At 44.9% G+C, this 13,762-nt stretch overlaps 1 protein-coding gene across 1 annotated transcript; it reads left to right on the top strand.

The window, feature by feature from the left end:
- The first annotated feature begins 284 nt into the window (after positions 1-284).
- On the top strand, positions 285-3,986 carry NEFL (neurofilament light chain). Its single transcript, XM_007120562.1, has 4 exons — positions 285-1,331; positions 2,362-2,486; positions 2,880-3,202; positions 3,844-3,986. The coding sequence occupies exons 1-4, from the start codon at positions 285-287 to the stop codon at positions 3,984-3,986; spliced, it is 1,638 nt and encodes a 545-aa protein (XP_007120624.1).
- Positions 3,987-13,762: the final 9,776 nt, after the last annotated feature.

The following is a 13,762-nucleotide window of genomic DNA, read 5'->3' as shown; positions in this document are numbered from 1 at the left end:
AAAGGGCAGAGGACGAAGCCGCAGCATCCTCGCGGCCTGTGGCTCGCCCCCGCCTTCCTTTTGCGCAGAATCCTCCCCTCGGCTGCAGCAGCGCTCTGCCCCCTCTGGCCCGGCGCGCCGTGATCGATCTAAGGCTGCGTCAGAATCCTCTCCGAGTATAAATAGGGGTGGCAGGACAGAGCCGAGCTGCACACAGCCATCCATCCTCCCCTCTCCCTCTCTCCCCCGTTCTTCTCTCTAGGCCCCCATCTCCGCCGCCAGCCAGAGGGGCACCGACCGCCACCATGAGTTCCTTCAGCTTTGAGCCGTACTACTCGACTTCCTACAAACGGCGCTATGTGGAGACGCCCCGGGTGCACATCTCCAGCGTGCGCAGCGGCTACAGCACCGCGCGCTCCGCTTACTCCAGCTACTCGGCGCCCGTCTCCTCCTCGCTGTCCGTGCGCCGCAGCTACTCCTCCAGCTCCGGCTCCTTGTTGCCCAGTCTCGAGAACCTCGACCTGAGCCAGGTGGCCGCCATCAGCAACGACCTCAAGTCGATCCGCACCCAGGAGAAGGCGCAGCTTCAGGACCTCAACGACCGCTTCGCTAGCTTCATCGAGCGCGTGCACGAGCTGGAGCAGCAGAACAAGGTCCTGGAAGCCGAGCTGCTGGTGCTGCGCCAGAAGCACTCCGAGCCGTCCCGCTTCCGGGTGCTGTACGAGCAGGAGATCCGCGACCTGCGCCTGGCGGCGGAAGACGCCACCAACGAGAAGCAGGCGCTGCAGGGCGAGCGCGAAGGGCTGGAGGAGACTCTGCGCAACCTGCAGGCGCGCTACGAAGAGGAGGTGCTGAGCCGTGAGGACGCAGAGGGCCGGCTGATGGAAGCGCGCAAAGGGGCCGACGAAGCGGCTCTCGCCCGCGCCGAGCTCGAAAAGCGCATCGACAGCCTGATGGACGAAATCGCTTTTCTGAAGAAAGTGCACGAAGAGGAGATCGCCGAGCTGCAGGCGCAGATCCAGTACGCGCAGATCTCCGTGGAGATGGATGTGTCCTCCAAGCCCGACCTCTCCGCCGCGCTCAAGGACATCCGCGCCCAGTATGAGAAGCTGGCCGCCAAGAACATGCAGAATGCCGAAGAGTGGTTCAAGAGCCGCTTCACCGTGCTGACCGAGAGCGCTGCCAAGAACACCGATGCGGTGCGCGCCGCCAAGGACGAGGTGTCCGAGAGCCGCCGCCTGCTAAAGGCCAAGACCCTGGAGATCGAAGCATGCCGGGGCATGAACGAAGCGCTGGAGAAGCAGCTGCAGGAGCTGGAGGACAAGCAGAACGCCGACATTAGTGCTATGCAGGTATGGCACCGGGCAAAACACTGTGGGGGCGGGGAGGGGGCTGCAGAATCGGGTGAGGAGGGGCGGGGGGTTGGGGGGAGAGTGGAGGGCGCGCCTAGATAGTGGAGATCAGAAATGAGGCATCTGCATGCAGCTGTTAGGGGGTAGAACTTGGCTCCTTGGAGGCTGCGTGGGAGCGGGTGGGGCAGTTGGAGGGCGGGGTACGGGCGCCACTGCAGTCTGCGAAGATGTGCAGGGTGCAGTTGAATCTCTGTTGCGCATTAAAGCTGCCCAGCCCTGCAGGGGGTTGGGTGGGGTGGGAGAAAGGATACGAGCAGGGCGTTGCCTCTGGCCTGCCTTTCTGCTGTCCTGAATTCACCACAAGTTGCTCTGCTGCACAGATTGGACCATCTGATTAATAAACACAGCGACGAACTCCCATTAGTTCTGAAGGATAACTGTGACCAGCATGATTTCAGACTAATTTTACCAACCGCTCCCTTCCCGTAGCAGGTAGACAGGAATACAGTCAAAATTGTAGTAGGTAATGATGGTCATAGTAAAACGTTTCTTCTTATCCATCTTCTGGAGAGAAGAGAAAAATAATATAGATACATAGAAAATATTTTAGAGAAAATTAAAAAAATTTAAATTTATCTACTTCCTTCTCCTATAAAGAAGTGGATTTCTTGTATGTAACCTAGATAAAGTGAGTCAGTGAATGAGAAACAAAGTTTTCAAAAAAACAAATCTGTTTAGTTCCTTGCAGGCATTTTATGATAATCATTAGACTGTAGTAATTAACAAGAACAAAAAAATTTTCTTCTTTTAGTTTTAAAAAAATAATTGTTTGCTTTCATCTCATGCTTTATGAAGCTGGATTTTTTTAGGCAAGCAAAGAAAGGTTTAAAAAGAGAAACGGCAGTTGTTTCAGGGGAGGTTTTATCTAAGGTGCACACTTTGATTTTAATTAAACCTATGCCCTTGCAGCTATAGTAAAGCAATAGCAGTAAGGATTTACGCTTGTATTTTTTTTTTTGTCTTCCAACAGGACACGATCAACAAATTGGAAAATGAATTGAGAACCACAAAGGGTGAAATGGCAAGATACCTCAAGGAATACCAAGACCTTCTCAATGTGAAGATGGCTTTGGACATTGAGATTGCAGCTTACAGGTAAAAATGGAGGGGCAAAGGTAGCAGCCCTTTAACCTTAGGAAGGAAATCAGACTTCCTTTCTGTTGAATCAGAAATCTTCAAAAATAGTCCTTTGAAATAATTGTGTTCACCTTTTGGCCTTGTCCAAGAAGAATTTATCCTGTAATAATGAGACCTGTTCTTAGCTTCCCATTACATTTAAAGTCTAACAGACAGGGTTATTTTAAGGTGTTTTTTTGGTTTTTGTTTTTTTCCTTGTCTCAGTCACAACATCCCCAGTTATTAAGTTCTGATCATTTCCAACCCTGCCTCTGGCTTTCAGGGTGGCACTGGGGAAGGTGTTGGGCGGTGGGCTCGGCACGCTTCCTGTGTTCATGATTGTTAACCCTACCCTCTCCCTGCCTCCCCCAGGAAACTCTTGGAAGGTGAGGAGACCCGGCTCAGTTTCACCAGCGTGGGCAGCATAACCAGCGGCTACTCCCAGAGCTCCCAGGTCTTTGGCCGATCTGCCTATGGTGGTTTACAGACCAGCTCCTACTTGATGTCCGCCCGCTCCTTCCCATCTTACTACACCAGCCACGTCCAGGAGGAGCAGATCGAGGTGGAGGAGACCATCGAGCCTGCGAAAGCTGAGGAAGCCAAGGACCAACCCCCCTCTGAAGGGGAAGCTGAGGAGGAGGAGACGAAGGAAGAGGCTGAGGCTGAGGAAGAGGAGGGAGCCCAAGAGGAAGAAGGTAGGATTAAAACAAAACAAAACCAAACCCACCCTGCAACTCCAGGTTCAGCCAGGGCATGAATATTCGTTAGGAGATGGATAAGATAAAGGAAGCCTTGCTTATGCCAAGAAGTTTTATTCATACATGAGTTTAGAATCTTAAATAATACATTTATCTATTGCTTCAACAGACCTTTAGTAATAAGCACCTCATTTCTCAAATTGGCTGTCCTCCCAGAGACACACATCTCTAATTAGCTTGGTACTTTTTTTGAAAAGAACTTAAAAAAAAAAAAAAAAATCCTCCTCCTGCTGTCTTTTTATTCCTAATTAAACATTTTAAAATCCATTCATTTAACTCAGTCATTTGGTGTCCTAAAGAACAAAAATGAACACCAAACACACAATAAAAGAAAACCAAGGTCCTGGAGAAGAGCAGAGCATCCGGTACCTAGACATAATCTCATTCTATTTAAATATGTGCTCAGTGGCAAATTATTCCCGGCAAGCATTGTCAGTTGCACGTATTTTGGGAGAAAGGAGCTGAGAGGTTTGGGGGGAGTATTTTGACATATGTGTTTCTCCACAAAACCTTAGCAGAAATGTTTTGATTGGGCTCACGCTGCATTTGGAGTTTGTACATTTGCTTTTATGTTAAAGCTGCCAAGGAAGAATCTGAGGAGGCAAAGGAGGAAGAAGAAGGAGGTGAAGGCAAAGAAGCAGAAGAAACCAAAGAAGCTGAGGAGGAGGAGAAAAAAGATGAAGCTGCTGGGGAGGAGCAAGCCACTAAGAAGAAAGATTGAACCCCCTTTCCTTAACTATTCCAGGAATAATTCTCCTGAAATCAGGTCAATCCCATCACCAACCAACCAGTTGAGTTGCAGATACTATATGAATTAAGAAGTCAATATATGTATAATTCTGAGATGACTTAGGTTGGGCATTAAATGTCGTGCTATGACTTTTCTCCTTCCGCAGAGTATCTGTTTGCTTGCAGAGTGGCTTCCTGGCTTGCTGCCAGCCTGTGCATGGTCCATGCTTATGAGTTCAGGATCTATGGCAATGTGAATAATTCAGATGTTTACAATAAAAAAAAAAACCCTGAATAAATGAATTCACTAATGTTAATGTTAAACTTCATGGAAAAAAATAGTCCTTCGAACCTTTGGTGGTTAGAAATTAAAGACCTTGAATTATGTGCTATAAATAGTAAATAAAGTTACACTGAATGACATTCCTTGCTGTGGTTGTTGACTTAATTCGAATATCTTAAAGAAGGCACCAATATAAGACACATAGAAGTGGGCTATTGACCTCCAAATTTTTTTAAGTCAAAATTTTGACAATTACAATGGATTCCCCCCCCCTTAATTGGTAATTCTGAAGATGCAATTAGGTCATGACCATTCATGAAATCTCTCCCCTCAAAAATTTTACTGATAATAAGCTCGAGTAAATGAGAATCTCTGGGGTTTTCTTTGATAAATAGCTATATACTATGCCCCATAAGTGTCCTATATAATGTTGGGAATGGCTTTCTTGGAGGCCATTCTGAAATTATGTGATAAATATACCCTCTGTGGTAAACAGGTAGCTTTAACACTAGTATATAATAATAAATGCAGTATGGATAGAATATGAATCCCATAACCCTAACCCACCTAGCACTATAACCACATTTAAAATATATTGTCATGAGCAGCAGTTGAAACCCAAGCAAATGATACAATCAGAAGGAATAATTTATTATGACTGTATAATTCTGGATGGAGTAAGAATATCAAAGTTTATTTGCCATTGCAAACATGTTGCCTGCAATCCTGAGCTTATGACTGAGTGTGTTGTTAGCTTAATTGTGTTGTCTCAAGTAAATAGCCTTTATGCCACCTATTTTAAACTTTTTAAGCACTACAGATACAGATAATGAAATTGTGATCAGTCACTAAAGGGGGGATTATATGCTTGTATGTTGCATTGCCATCGCTCTGCATGTCTTTCTTGGGAAATATTCAGATTTCAATGATAGCTCTAACTGGTTGGACATTGCATCAAATTCACACCCCATCCATCCTCCCTGTTCACTGTAAAGTTATGAAAGCTCTTGCACTTGCATTTGATGTGGAATGTTGACGAAATTACTGATTATCCGCTGTTCTGCTTCTGTTCTTACACAATTGCTTTGTTAGCTAATTTTTTTCAATATTCGTTGTTTAGACGACTCTTAAAGGTCATGAATTTAATCTGAAAGCAAGTGGTTTCCACTTAAAGTTACCTGATGACATCACAATATGTATTTCTAGTTAAATATATCTCACCAAAGCAAATAGGTAAAATATTTCTTCATCTGCCATGATGCTATGGATTTGAATTACGAAGATTCTCAGTACATTTACTTCTGTAAAGACTAGGAGTTGCCTCAGAAACCAAGCTTTTCACATTTATGTTCATGAAACATGGGATGCTGCACATGGTAAAGCTCAGATATGTGCAAATTACATGTAAAAAATGTAGCCAAATGGAAAGAGCTGGTTGGTTTGAGAATTTCTTGAAGTAAGAACACTGTATGTACCATACTCTATCCTGTGTGCCATAATAAAATACTGAAAAATCTAAACTAAATGGATTTGAAGTCTTTAAAAACAATTTCCTCAAATGTGGTACCTTGGTCAGTCTCCCTCTCCCTCCTGCTCTCCCCAAACTCTAGTTCTCGTTCTGTATTCTCTCCTCTAGCTAATGACGCCACTCCTCAGCCATCTAATTCTGTGGACCAGAGACCGGGCATGACGTCATATCTCTCATTTCCTCTCCCCAATCCCTCTGGTTTAATCTATCACCAAGTCCTACTGATTTTACTGCCTACGTATCTTGAATCCATCCCCATTTTCCTGTTTACACTGCCACCACTCTAAGTAAGGAACCTCCCAATGTCTTGGCCTCCTTCAGTCAGCACACTAGAGTAAGCTAATCTTTAGAAAAGTGCATTTTGATCAGGCCTCTCCAATAGTTTCCCATTTCTTTTAATATAAAACCCAAAATCTTTAAGGTGATCTTCAAGGCCTGGAGCGACCTGACCCCAAACTACTTCTCGAACCTCATCCTATGCATATCCCCTTACCCCTCCCTCACTCCTGGTGTTTCAGCCACCCTGGCCCTCTGTTCTCCCACCTGCCACAAGGTTTTGGCTGATTTCTCTGTCTGGAGCACTCATTTTTTCTATCTTTCCCTCAAACTTGCTCAGATTTCAGCTCAGCTGTCATTCCCTTGGGGAAGCCTTCCCTGACTGAGCCAAATTCCTTTATTTAATGTGTTTATAAGAACATGTAGACCTTTACACAGTCAGAATTGGCATCTATTTCCGTGATCATTTAGTGTCTGCGTCCCCTGCTGTAGAGTGATCTTCAGAAGCATGGCAATCAGACCTCCTGCTCCCCAGCATCTAGCATTGTTCCTACCATGGTAGAGCACAATAAATGTCGATTGAATGAATAACTTCTTTTTTTAAAAAAAATAAATTTATTTATTTATTTATTTTTGGCTGCGTTGGGTCTTCGTTGCTGCGCGCGGGCTTTCTCTAGTTGCGGCGAGCGGGGTCTGCTCTTCGTTGCGGTGCGCGGGCTTCTCATTGCTGTGGCTTCTCTTGTTGTGGAGCACGGGCTCTAGGCGCGCGGGCTTCAGTAGTTGTGGCGCGTAGGCTCAGTAGTTGTGGCTCGCGGGCTCTAGAGTACAGGCTCAGTAGTTGTGGCGCACGGGCTTAGTTGCTCCGCGGCATGTGGGATCTTCCGGGACCAGGGCTCGAACTCGTGTCCCCTGCATTGACAGGCGGATTCTTAACCACTGCACCACCAGGGAAGCCCCTGAATAACTTCCTGATAGACTAAAATGCCTTCAGGATGACCAGAAAGCCAAGAGTGTTCAATAATCAGTCCTGGTCTAGTCAACACTTTGTGGAAAGGGCAGAGAACCAAAAATCAAGTGTCTATTCTGGATTCTAGTGTTGTTTGTTATGGAGCGCTGGCCATCCCCACCCCCATCCCCATTCTGGCTTCAATCTTCTTAGCTACATAAGGCTTTAGCACTTGATTTCTCAAATCCACTCTAGATTCATGATTCAAAATTTCCTGGAAAACTTTTCGAAGATCAGGCTAAATGGCTGAATAGGAAACATGCATATCACTATTATGTCCACACTAAAGTCCATCACTTAAAGGGAATTGCTAAACTTCGTGTAAAGATTCATTCCTAGCATTAAATTGATAAGCAATTAATTTGATTGCTTTTTTCCCTACATGGAGATTCTAGTGCTGTCAGAACAGTTGCTGTGTCCCAGGCACTAATCTAATTGCATTATACGTATTATCTCATCAATCTCTTTCTTATGACAATGTTATCAGTCCAGTATGATTATCATCCCCATTTTACGGATGAGGAATTTTTAGGTGACTTGACCAAGGTCACGTAGCTAGTTTGTGGCAGGTTGAGATTCAGACCTCCCAGGATGGATGGCTCTAAAGTCCATGCTCTTAACCAAATATTGCATTGACTCTCCTTTGCAGTCCAGCTTGGGAGGCATCCTCATCGAATCAGAGCATATTTTCACAGGCTTGTGTTGTGACAGCAGCCTGGGGGTTTTCACACAATTATTGGAATTCTTACAATCTTTGTACAATTCAAGGGCACCTCTACATTCACAGTGTTCCGTTGAAGTTACTTAGAATGCTTAAGTTTTTCTTTAGTTCCTTTGATTATTTATGTCCCTATAAATTCCTCTGCAAAAATTTTAAACAGAGATGTATTTGAAATTTATCTTCAAGGATCACCAACTTTCAGGATGTGCTTCTCAAACTGTGCAGGACCCTGCGGGGCCTTCCTGGGGGACATAGCCCCTTGCCCCCCACCTCTTGTTTGTAGAAAAGCTTTAGCCTCCTTGGTCTCTCCTGAGCTCCAAAGAACAAATTTAATCAGAGAAGTGAGAAAATGCAGAAACAAAGGAAAGCAGTCAAACAAGACAAAATAATAATAGTTTAGCCATAAAACAAAGTCAAAGACCTTAAGTACCTCCTCAAGGAAAACAGATAATATCCTGAGCCATATCCTTAAGTTGTTTTGCAGACACTAAAACCCCCACCACGTGGAAGAAGTTAACGGCTGACCACCAGCACGTAGACCCCAGATCAGCTGGAACCAGAAGGTTGATGATTGAGGTTCCCAAAACATCACCCTGTTACCTCACCAGCACCCAATCAAAAGAAGGTCCTCGAGCGGATCATGCATCTTATAACCATCTCCCTCACACTGTCTTTAAAAACCATTTCTTGAAAGCCATTGGGGAGTTCAGGTCTTTTGAACATTAGCTTCGCATTCTCCTTGTTTGGCCCTGCAATAAACGCTATACTTTCCTTCACCACAACCTGGTGTGAGTAGATTGGCTTTGCTGCAAAACTTGGGAGAGCAGACCCAAGTTTGGTTTGGTAACAGTTCTCATGGTGTTATTCTTCTACCTGGTTACAATTTTCTGGTTGTGTTCACATTTAACTGGTCCTCAATGATTTCTTCTTCTCCTTTTCCCTTTCTTCCTCCTTCCTTCTCCTCCTACTCCTTCTTGCATATCTTCTTGTTGTAAGATATTTCAAGTCACTTTGGGAAGGGAGTAAAGAGTGACTAAACAAATAAGTGTCTTTGTTTCCTCCTACCATACCTAGCAAAGTGCCTTGCATTTAATGGGAATCTTAATAAATATTTTAAGAATGGCAAAAGTTTAATAATTGTGAGAACTTTCCAAGCACATGGCCAGGATAAACAATTTATTCTTTCTCACTTGGGTGTAAATGATCAGAATGCTCCAGCCGTGATTCATATTTGAATTCTTCCAGTGCAGAATTCAGGATGTTTTCCTCTTGGGAAAATGTTCATCAGAACTGGCATTTTCAGTTTAAGATCCCCTAGAAAATTCCAGCGAAGAATCTTATATGAGAGCTAGAAAGATAAAAGGTAAAGCATCATGAGAAGGAAAAAATTTTCAGCAGCCCCAGAAAGTGACTATTGGTAGCCTTTTAATTCTACTTCAACATAGATAGTTATTTGTATATGGAGGGTTTTAAAAAAATAATAAAATGTCAACATTAAAAACAAATTTTAAAAGGAAAAAAATCATATTTTCTCCATTCGGTCATCATTATTTTCATTTATATGTTCTTCTTTATACTTTATTTCTATTTATGTATATTTGACATAGCTTGTCCACTCATTCCACACGTATTAATCATGTACTATGTGCCAGGCACTGTTCTAGGCACAAAGAATAAGGCAGACAATATCCCAGCTTTCAGGGACTAAAGTGATGTGTGTGTGTGTGTGTGTGTGTGTGTGTGTGTGTGAACAGGCAATGAACAAATAAACAAATAAATAAGTGACATTAGCGCTGAACCAGACATGCAAAGATCTGGGGAAAGAGCGCTCCAGGTAGACAGAACAGCAGGTGTGGAAGCTTGGCTTGTTTGAACCCAGACAAATGCCTTAAGCTCATTGGTGAGCATTAAGAATGAGAGAGTAGGAGATAGAACTGAGAAAGGCAGGCAAAGGACATATTATGCAGGGGTTTATAGATTTTCTGTTTTATAAAGACCGCTCTGGCTCCTGTGCAGAGAATGGACTTTAGAGAAGCAAGAATCAGAGTAGAGAGACTAACTTAAAGGCTGTTTTTGTCCCAATAAGAGAAGATGGTGTGATGACTTAGAGCAGTAGCAGTAGAGATGGCACGATGTGGGATGATTTAGAAAATTTTTGAGGTATCTTTTTTACTGACAGAATGAATGCATGGAGGGGGGAAGGTGTAAACAGTATTTTTTTTTTTGATAACTACATAACTTCATGAAATTAACATGCAGTATGTGTTAGTTACCTAGTGCTGCATAACAAATAACTCCAAAGCTTAGTGGCTTAAAACAATCCCAATCACTTATTTCTTAGTTTCTGCAGATCAGGAATTTGGGGGTGGCTTGGTTGGGATGTTCTGGCTCTGGGTCTCTAATGGGGTTGCAGTCAGATGCTGTGTGAGGTTACTGTTATCCGAAGGCTTGGTTAGGCCTGCAGAAACTACTTCAGGGTGGCTCACCCATTGGACTGGTAATTTCTTCTCCATGTGGGCCTTTTCATGGAGCTGCTTGAGGATCCTTACAACATGGCAGCTGGCCTCCTCTGGAGCGAGGCATCCAAGAAAGCAGGGCAGAAGTTGCAATGTCTCTGATGACCTAGTCTAGAAAGACCCACACCATCAGTACCACTGTATTCTACTTGTCATAGAGACCAGTCTGTCTGATTCTTCGTGGGAGGGAACTACACAGGGACATGAGCATCAAGGGTGAAGATCACTGGAGGCTACCATAAGATCGTGGGCATGTGATTATTTCTTTTATGAACAGCAATAATCCACTTGAAAGATTCTGAAACCATTTCAGCTTCAAATATTCTTCCCCATTGTTCCCATCTGTGTACTCATTGTTACTTGATCATGTGTCCCAATTTAAGTTTAAAAATATGTTTGTAGGGCTTCCCTGGTGGCGCAGTGGTTGCGCGTCCGCCTGCCGGTGCAGGGGAGCCGGGTTCGCGCCCTGGTCTGGGAGGATCCCGTGGGCCATGGCTGCTGGGCCTGCGCGTCCGGAGCCTGTGCTCGTCGGCCTGCGCGTCCGGAGCCTGTGCCCCGCGACGGGAGAGGCCGCGGCAGGGGGAGGCCCGCATACCACAAAAAAAAAAAAAAAAAAAAAAAAAATATGTTTGTAAAAATTATAGACAGCCTGGCAATGAATATCTTCGTTAATGGATACCTTCGGTTTGTCCTTCTAATAAAGGATTTCTTTAGTAATTCCCTGAGTGGAATTATATGTTCAAAGGGTATTATGTACATTTTAATAGTTCCTGATATGTATCCCCACATTTTTTTTCTGTAAAGCTTCATAGTATACTTCAAGGCCTTAGCTTTTCTGCATTAATTCATTTGAAATATGTATTATTCTAGTTAATTGGGATAAATATAGTGGCAGCTAATATATGACTTAAGGTAACTTATGATAGAAAAATAAAAGTGTTCTCTGTTTTGTCAGATAGTCAAACCCATCCAAGTTGGCACCTTAGATTTTTTTTGAATACCTTAGTTTCTAAGACACACATGAGTTTAAACTGGACACGTCTAATAAACAAAAGTTATGTGGATTACAAGTAGTCTTAAACACGAAATGCCTTTATAAAAAAATTGAAATGCTGTACATGAGGCTCAGGTTTCTGGTAGATATTAAAGACATTTTTATTTGTGTATTGATGGCCATTAATCCCTTTGCTTTTAGCTGAGTGTCATTCTTTCAGTCTATAACCGCCCCACATCCGTATTAATTTCATGTGGAGTATAGACCATTTCCTGATATGACTATTAAAAAAAAAACAACTAGCAGGATGCTTTGATGCAGCACAATGAATATTCCCTTTTTTCTCTATATCTAGTGCACTAGTAAATACAGAAACCCTATATTAAAAACTCTAACTGCATCTTACCTAATCATGGCTTGAGAAGAAGGAATAATTTGTTCATTCTGACTTGTTGGTTTATTTCAAGTCATCTATTCACTGGAGAATCTCACCTTTTTACCTCAGAGGTTAAAAAACACAGGAGAGAGATTGCCCCCCCAGTCCTTTTTTTCTCCTCCCCACCTAGACACACACACAAGAGAATATGTGTGAGAGAGAATCTCAACTGTAAGTCACAAATCATTCTCAGTTTAAGACAGAAAAATTGGTGTCAGAAGTGTGAAATCAGAGGGCGACTCTGAGATGAGAGTAAAATGCACCACCTTCTCAGGACACAGACGCTCAGTGTTTGTCAGCTGGCCTCCAGGGTTGGCCGGGTTCTGAAGACCAAGAGCCCTGGTAACACTGCACTTGATGTCCTATGCCCACGGGAGGCACCTGAGAAGTGAACCAGGGCCACGTCGGTGACTTAGAGCACCTGGTAAGGAAGGATACAGGCCAGAGACTCAGCTTGTTCTGTTTCCCTTCTGTCCTGCCCTCAATTCCTCCCAACCCCACCTGAATATCAGAAACCAGGAAGTGTGACTTCTGAAAGTGTTTTAACCACCGAGAACTCTCCCAAGTCTCCAGAGGATGGGGAGTCAGCTGATTTCAGCTTCCACAGCATCCATGGGGCACTTCTGGATGTGGGGGACACAGCTGGGGGGCACGGCCCTTCCTCAGGCAAAGCCATCACTAGGCCGTTTTTATTGAGGGGGAGGTGGATATTATTTGGACCTGGTATCCTCAGCTTGTTATTCTGAGAGGGGCAAGGCAGACATCTTGCTGTTGCACTCAGAAGCCTTGCAGCCCTGCACCCCTCCCCTGCCCACCTGTAAAACAACACTGCTCAAACTCAGGGATAATTTAAACAAAATTTAAACAAAACAAAATGAGTAGAAGAGTGTTTCTTTAACCCACTGGCAAAACAACTTCCTGAGGAGATGGAGGTCTGTTTGTAGATTAAGGTATCTTTCTCATCGTCCCGGGATGGACCCCCTTGGCAGCAAGATGCGCTGACACTCCCACCCCCGCTACGGTGTGGTAGGAAGAAGAAAGGCCTCCAGGATGGGCCCCCGTTTCTTCCTCCCCAGGGACTCCTGCCAGCCCCAGCTGGGGCCCCCTCTGTGGAGAGCTGGGGGTGTTTCCAGACAGGACTGAGAGCATCTGATGGTGTTTTAGGATTACACTGGAAATATGTAACATTAAAACATTTTTATAACAACAACAAACCTCCCTAGACTGTGAGAATCTAATGAGTCGAGTTGAAGGGCTTTGAAAAATCAAAACGTTCTGCTATCACTTTTTTCTTTCTTTTTTTCTTTTTTTTTTTAACGGCAGCGATTTTCCTCGGGTTTCTGCACATTCAGTTCTGCCTTGGAGCCACCGCAGCCTCCTGACGCCGCTGGTCCAGTTTCTTCCCGGCCGGGCTAGAGGCGGGGAAGCTGTAGGCGAAAGGCCTGAAAAGCTGCTTCTACCGCCTTGTAAATAGGCGGAACCCAAGGATGCGTGAAACTTTGCCCTGCGGCAGCCTGCATCACCCTGCTGAATGCGATCTCTGCAAAAGTGCAAAAAGCCGGGGCGGCCAAGTCTTTCGCAATTAAGACCCTCACCTCCACGCCACCCCTGTCAAATACTTTACAGCAGACTGGGCGACACATTTTTTTTTTTTTTTTTTTTTCATCAGGAAGCCTAGTCATTTGGGGGTGGAGCGGGGAAAAGAAGGGGGAGGCTCCCGGAATCCTCTTTTTTGCTAGATCTTTTCCCAGGTCGCCCCGCCCGGTGGACGCTGCAGCAAGGTCCGCTGCGGCACCGCGCCCACTGCGTCCCCGGGCGGGCGCCCCCCGGAGCATCGCCAGAAACTCAGCGCGCGCCTCCGCGCTCCGGCCCCGGCAAGGAGGGGCGCGGGGCTGGGTGGAGCGGGGGCGGTTCTTTCGGGAAGCTTCTATCGCCGGTTCTTCTCTGCGAGCGGAGAGATCGTGGGAGGCGGGGGTCTCCGGAAACCCTGGCGCGAACAAGGAAGGGG

This window comes from Physeter macrocephalus, chromosome 9 (assembly GCF_002837175.3).
Source record: "Physeter macrocephalus isolate SW-GA chromosome 9, ASM283717v5, whole genome shotgun sequence".
Classification (NCBI taxonomy): Eukaryota; Metazoa; Chordata; class Mammalia; order Artiodactyla; family Physeteridae; genus Physeter; species Physeter macrocephalus.
Note: the sequence above shows the minus strand (reverse complement) of the source record. Positions and strands in the feature narration are given on the sequence as shown.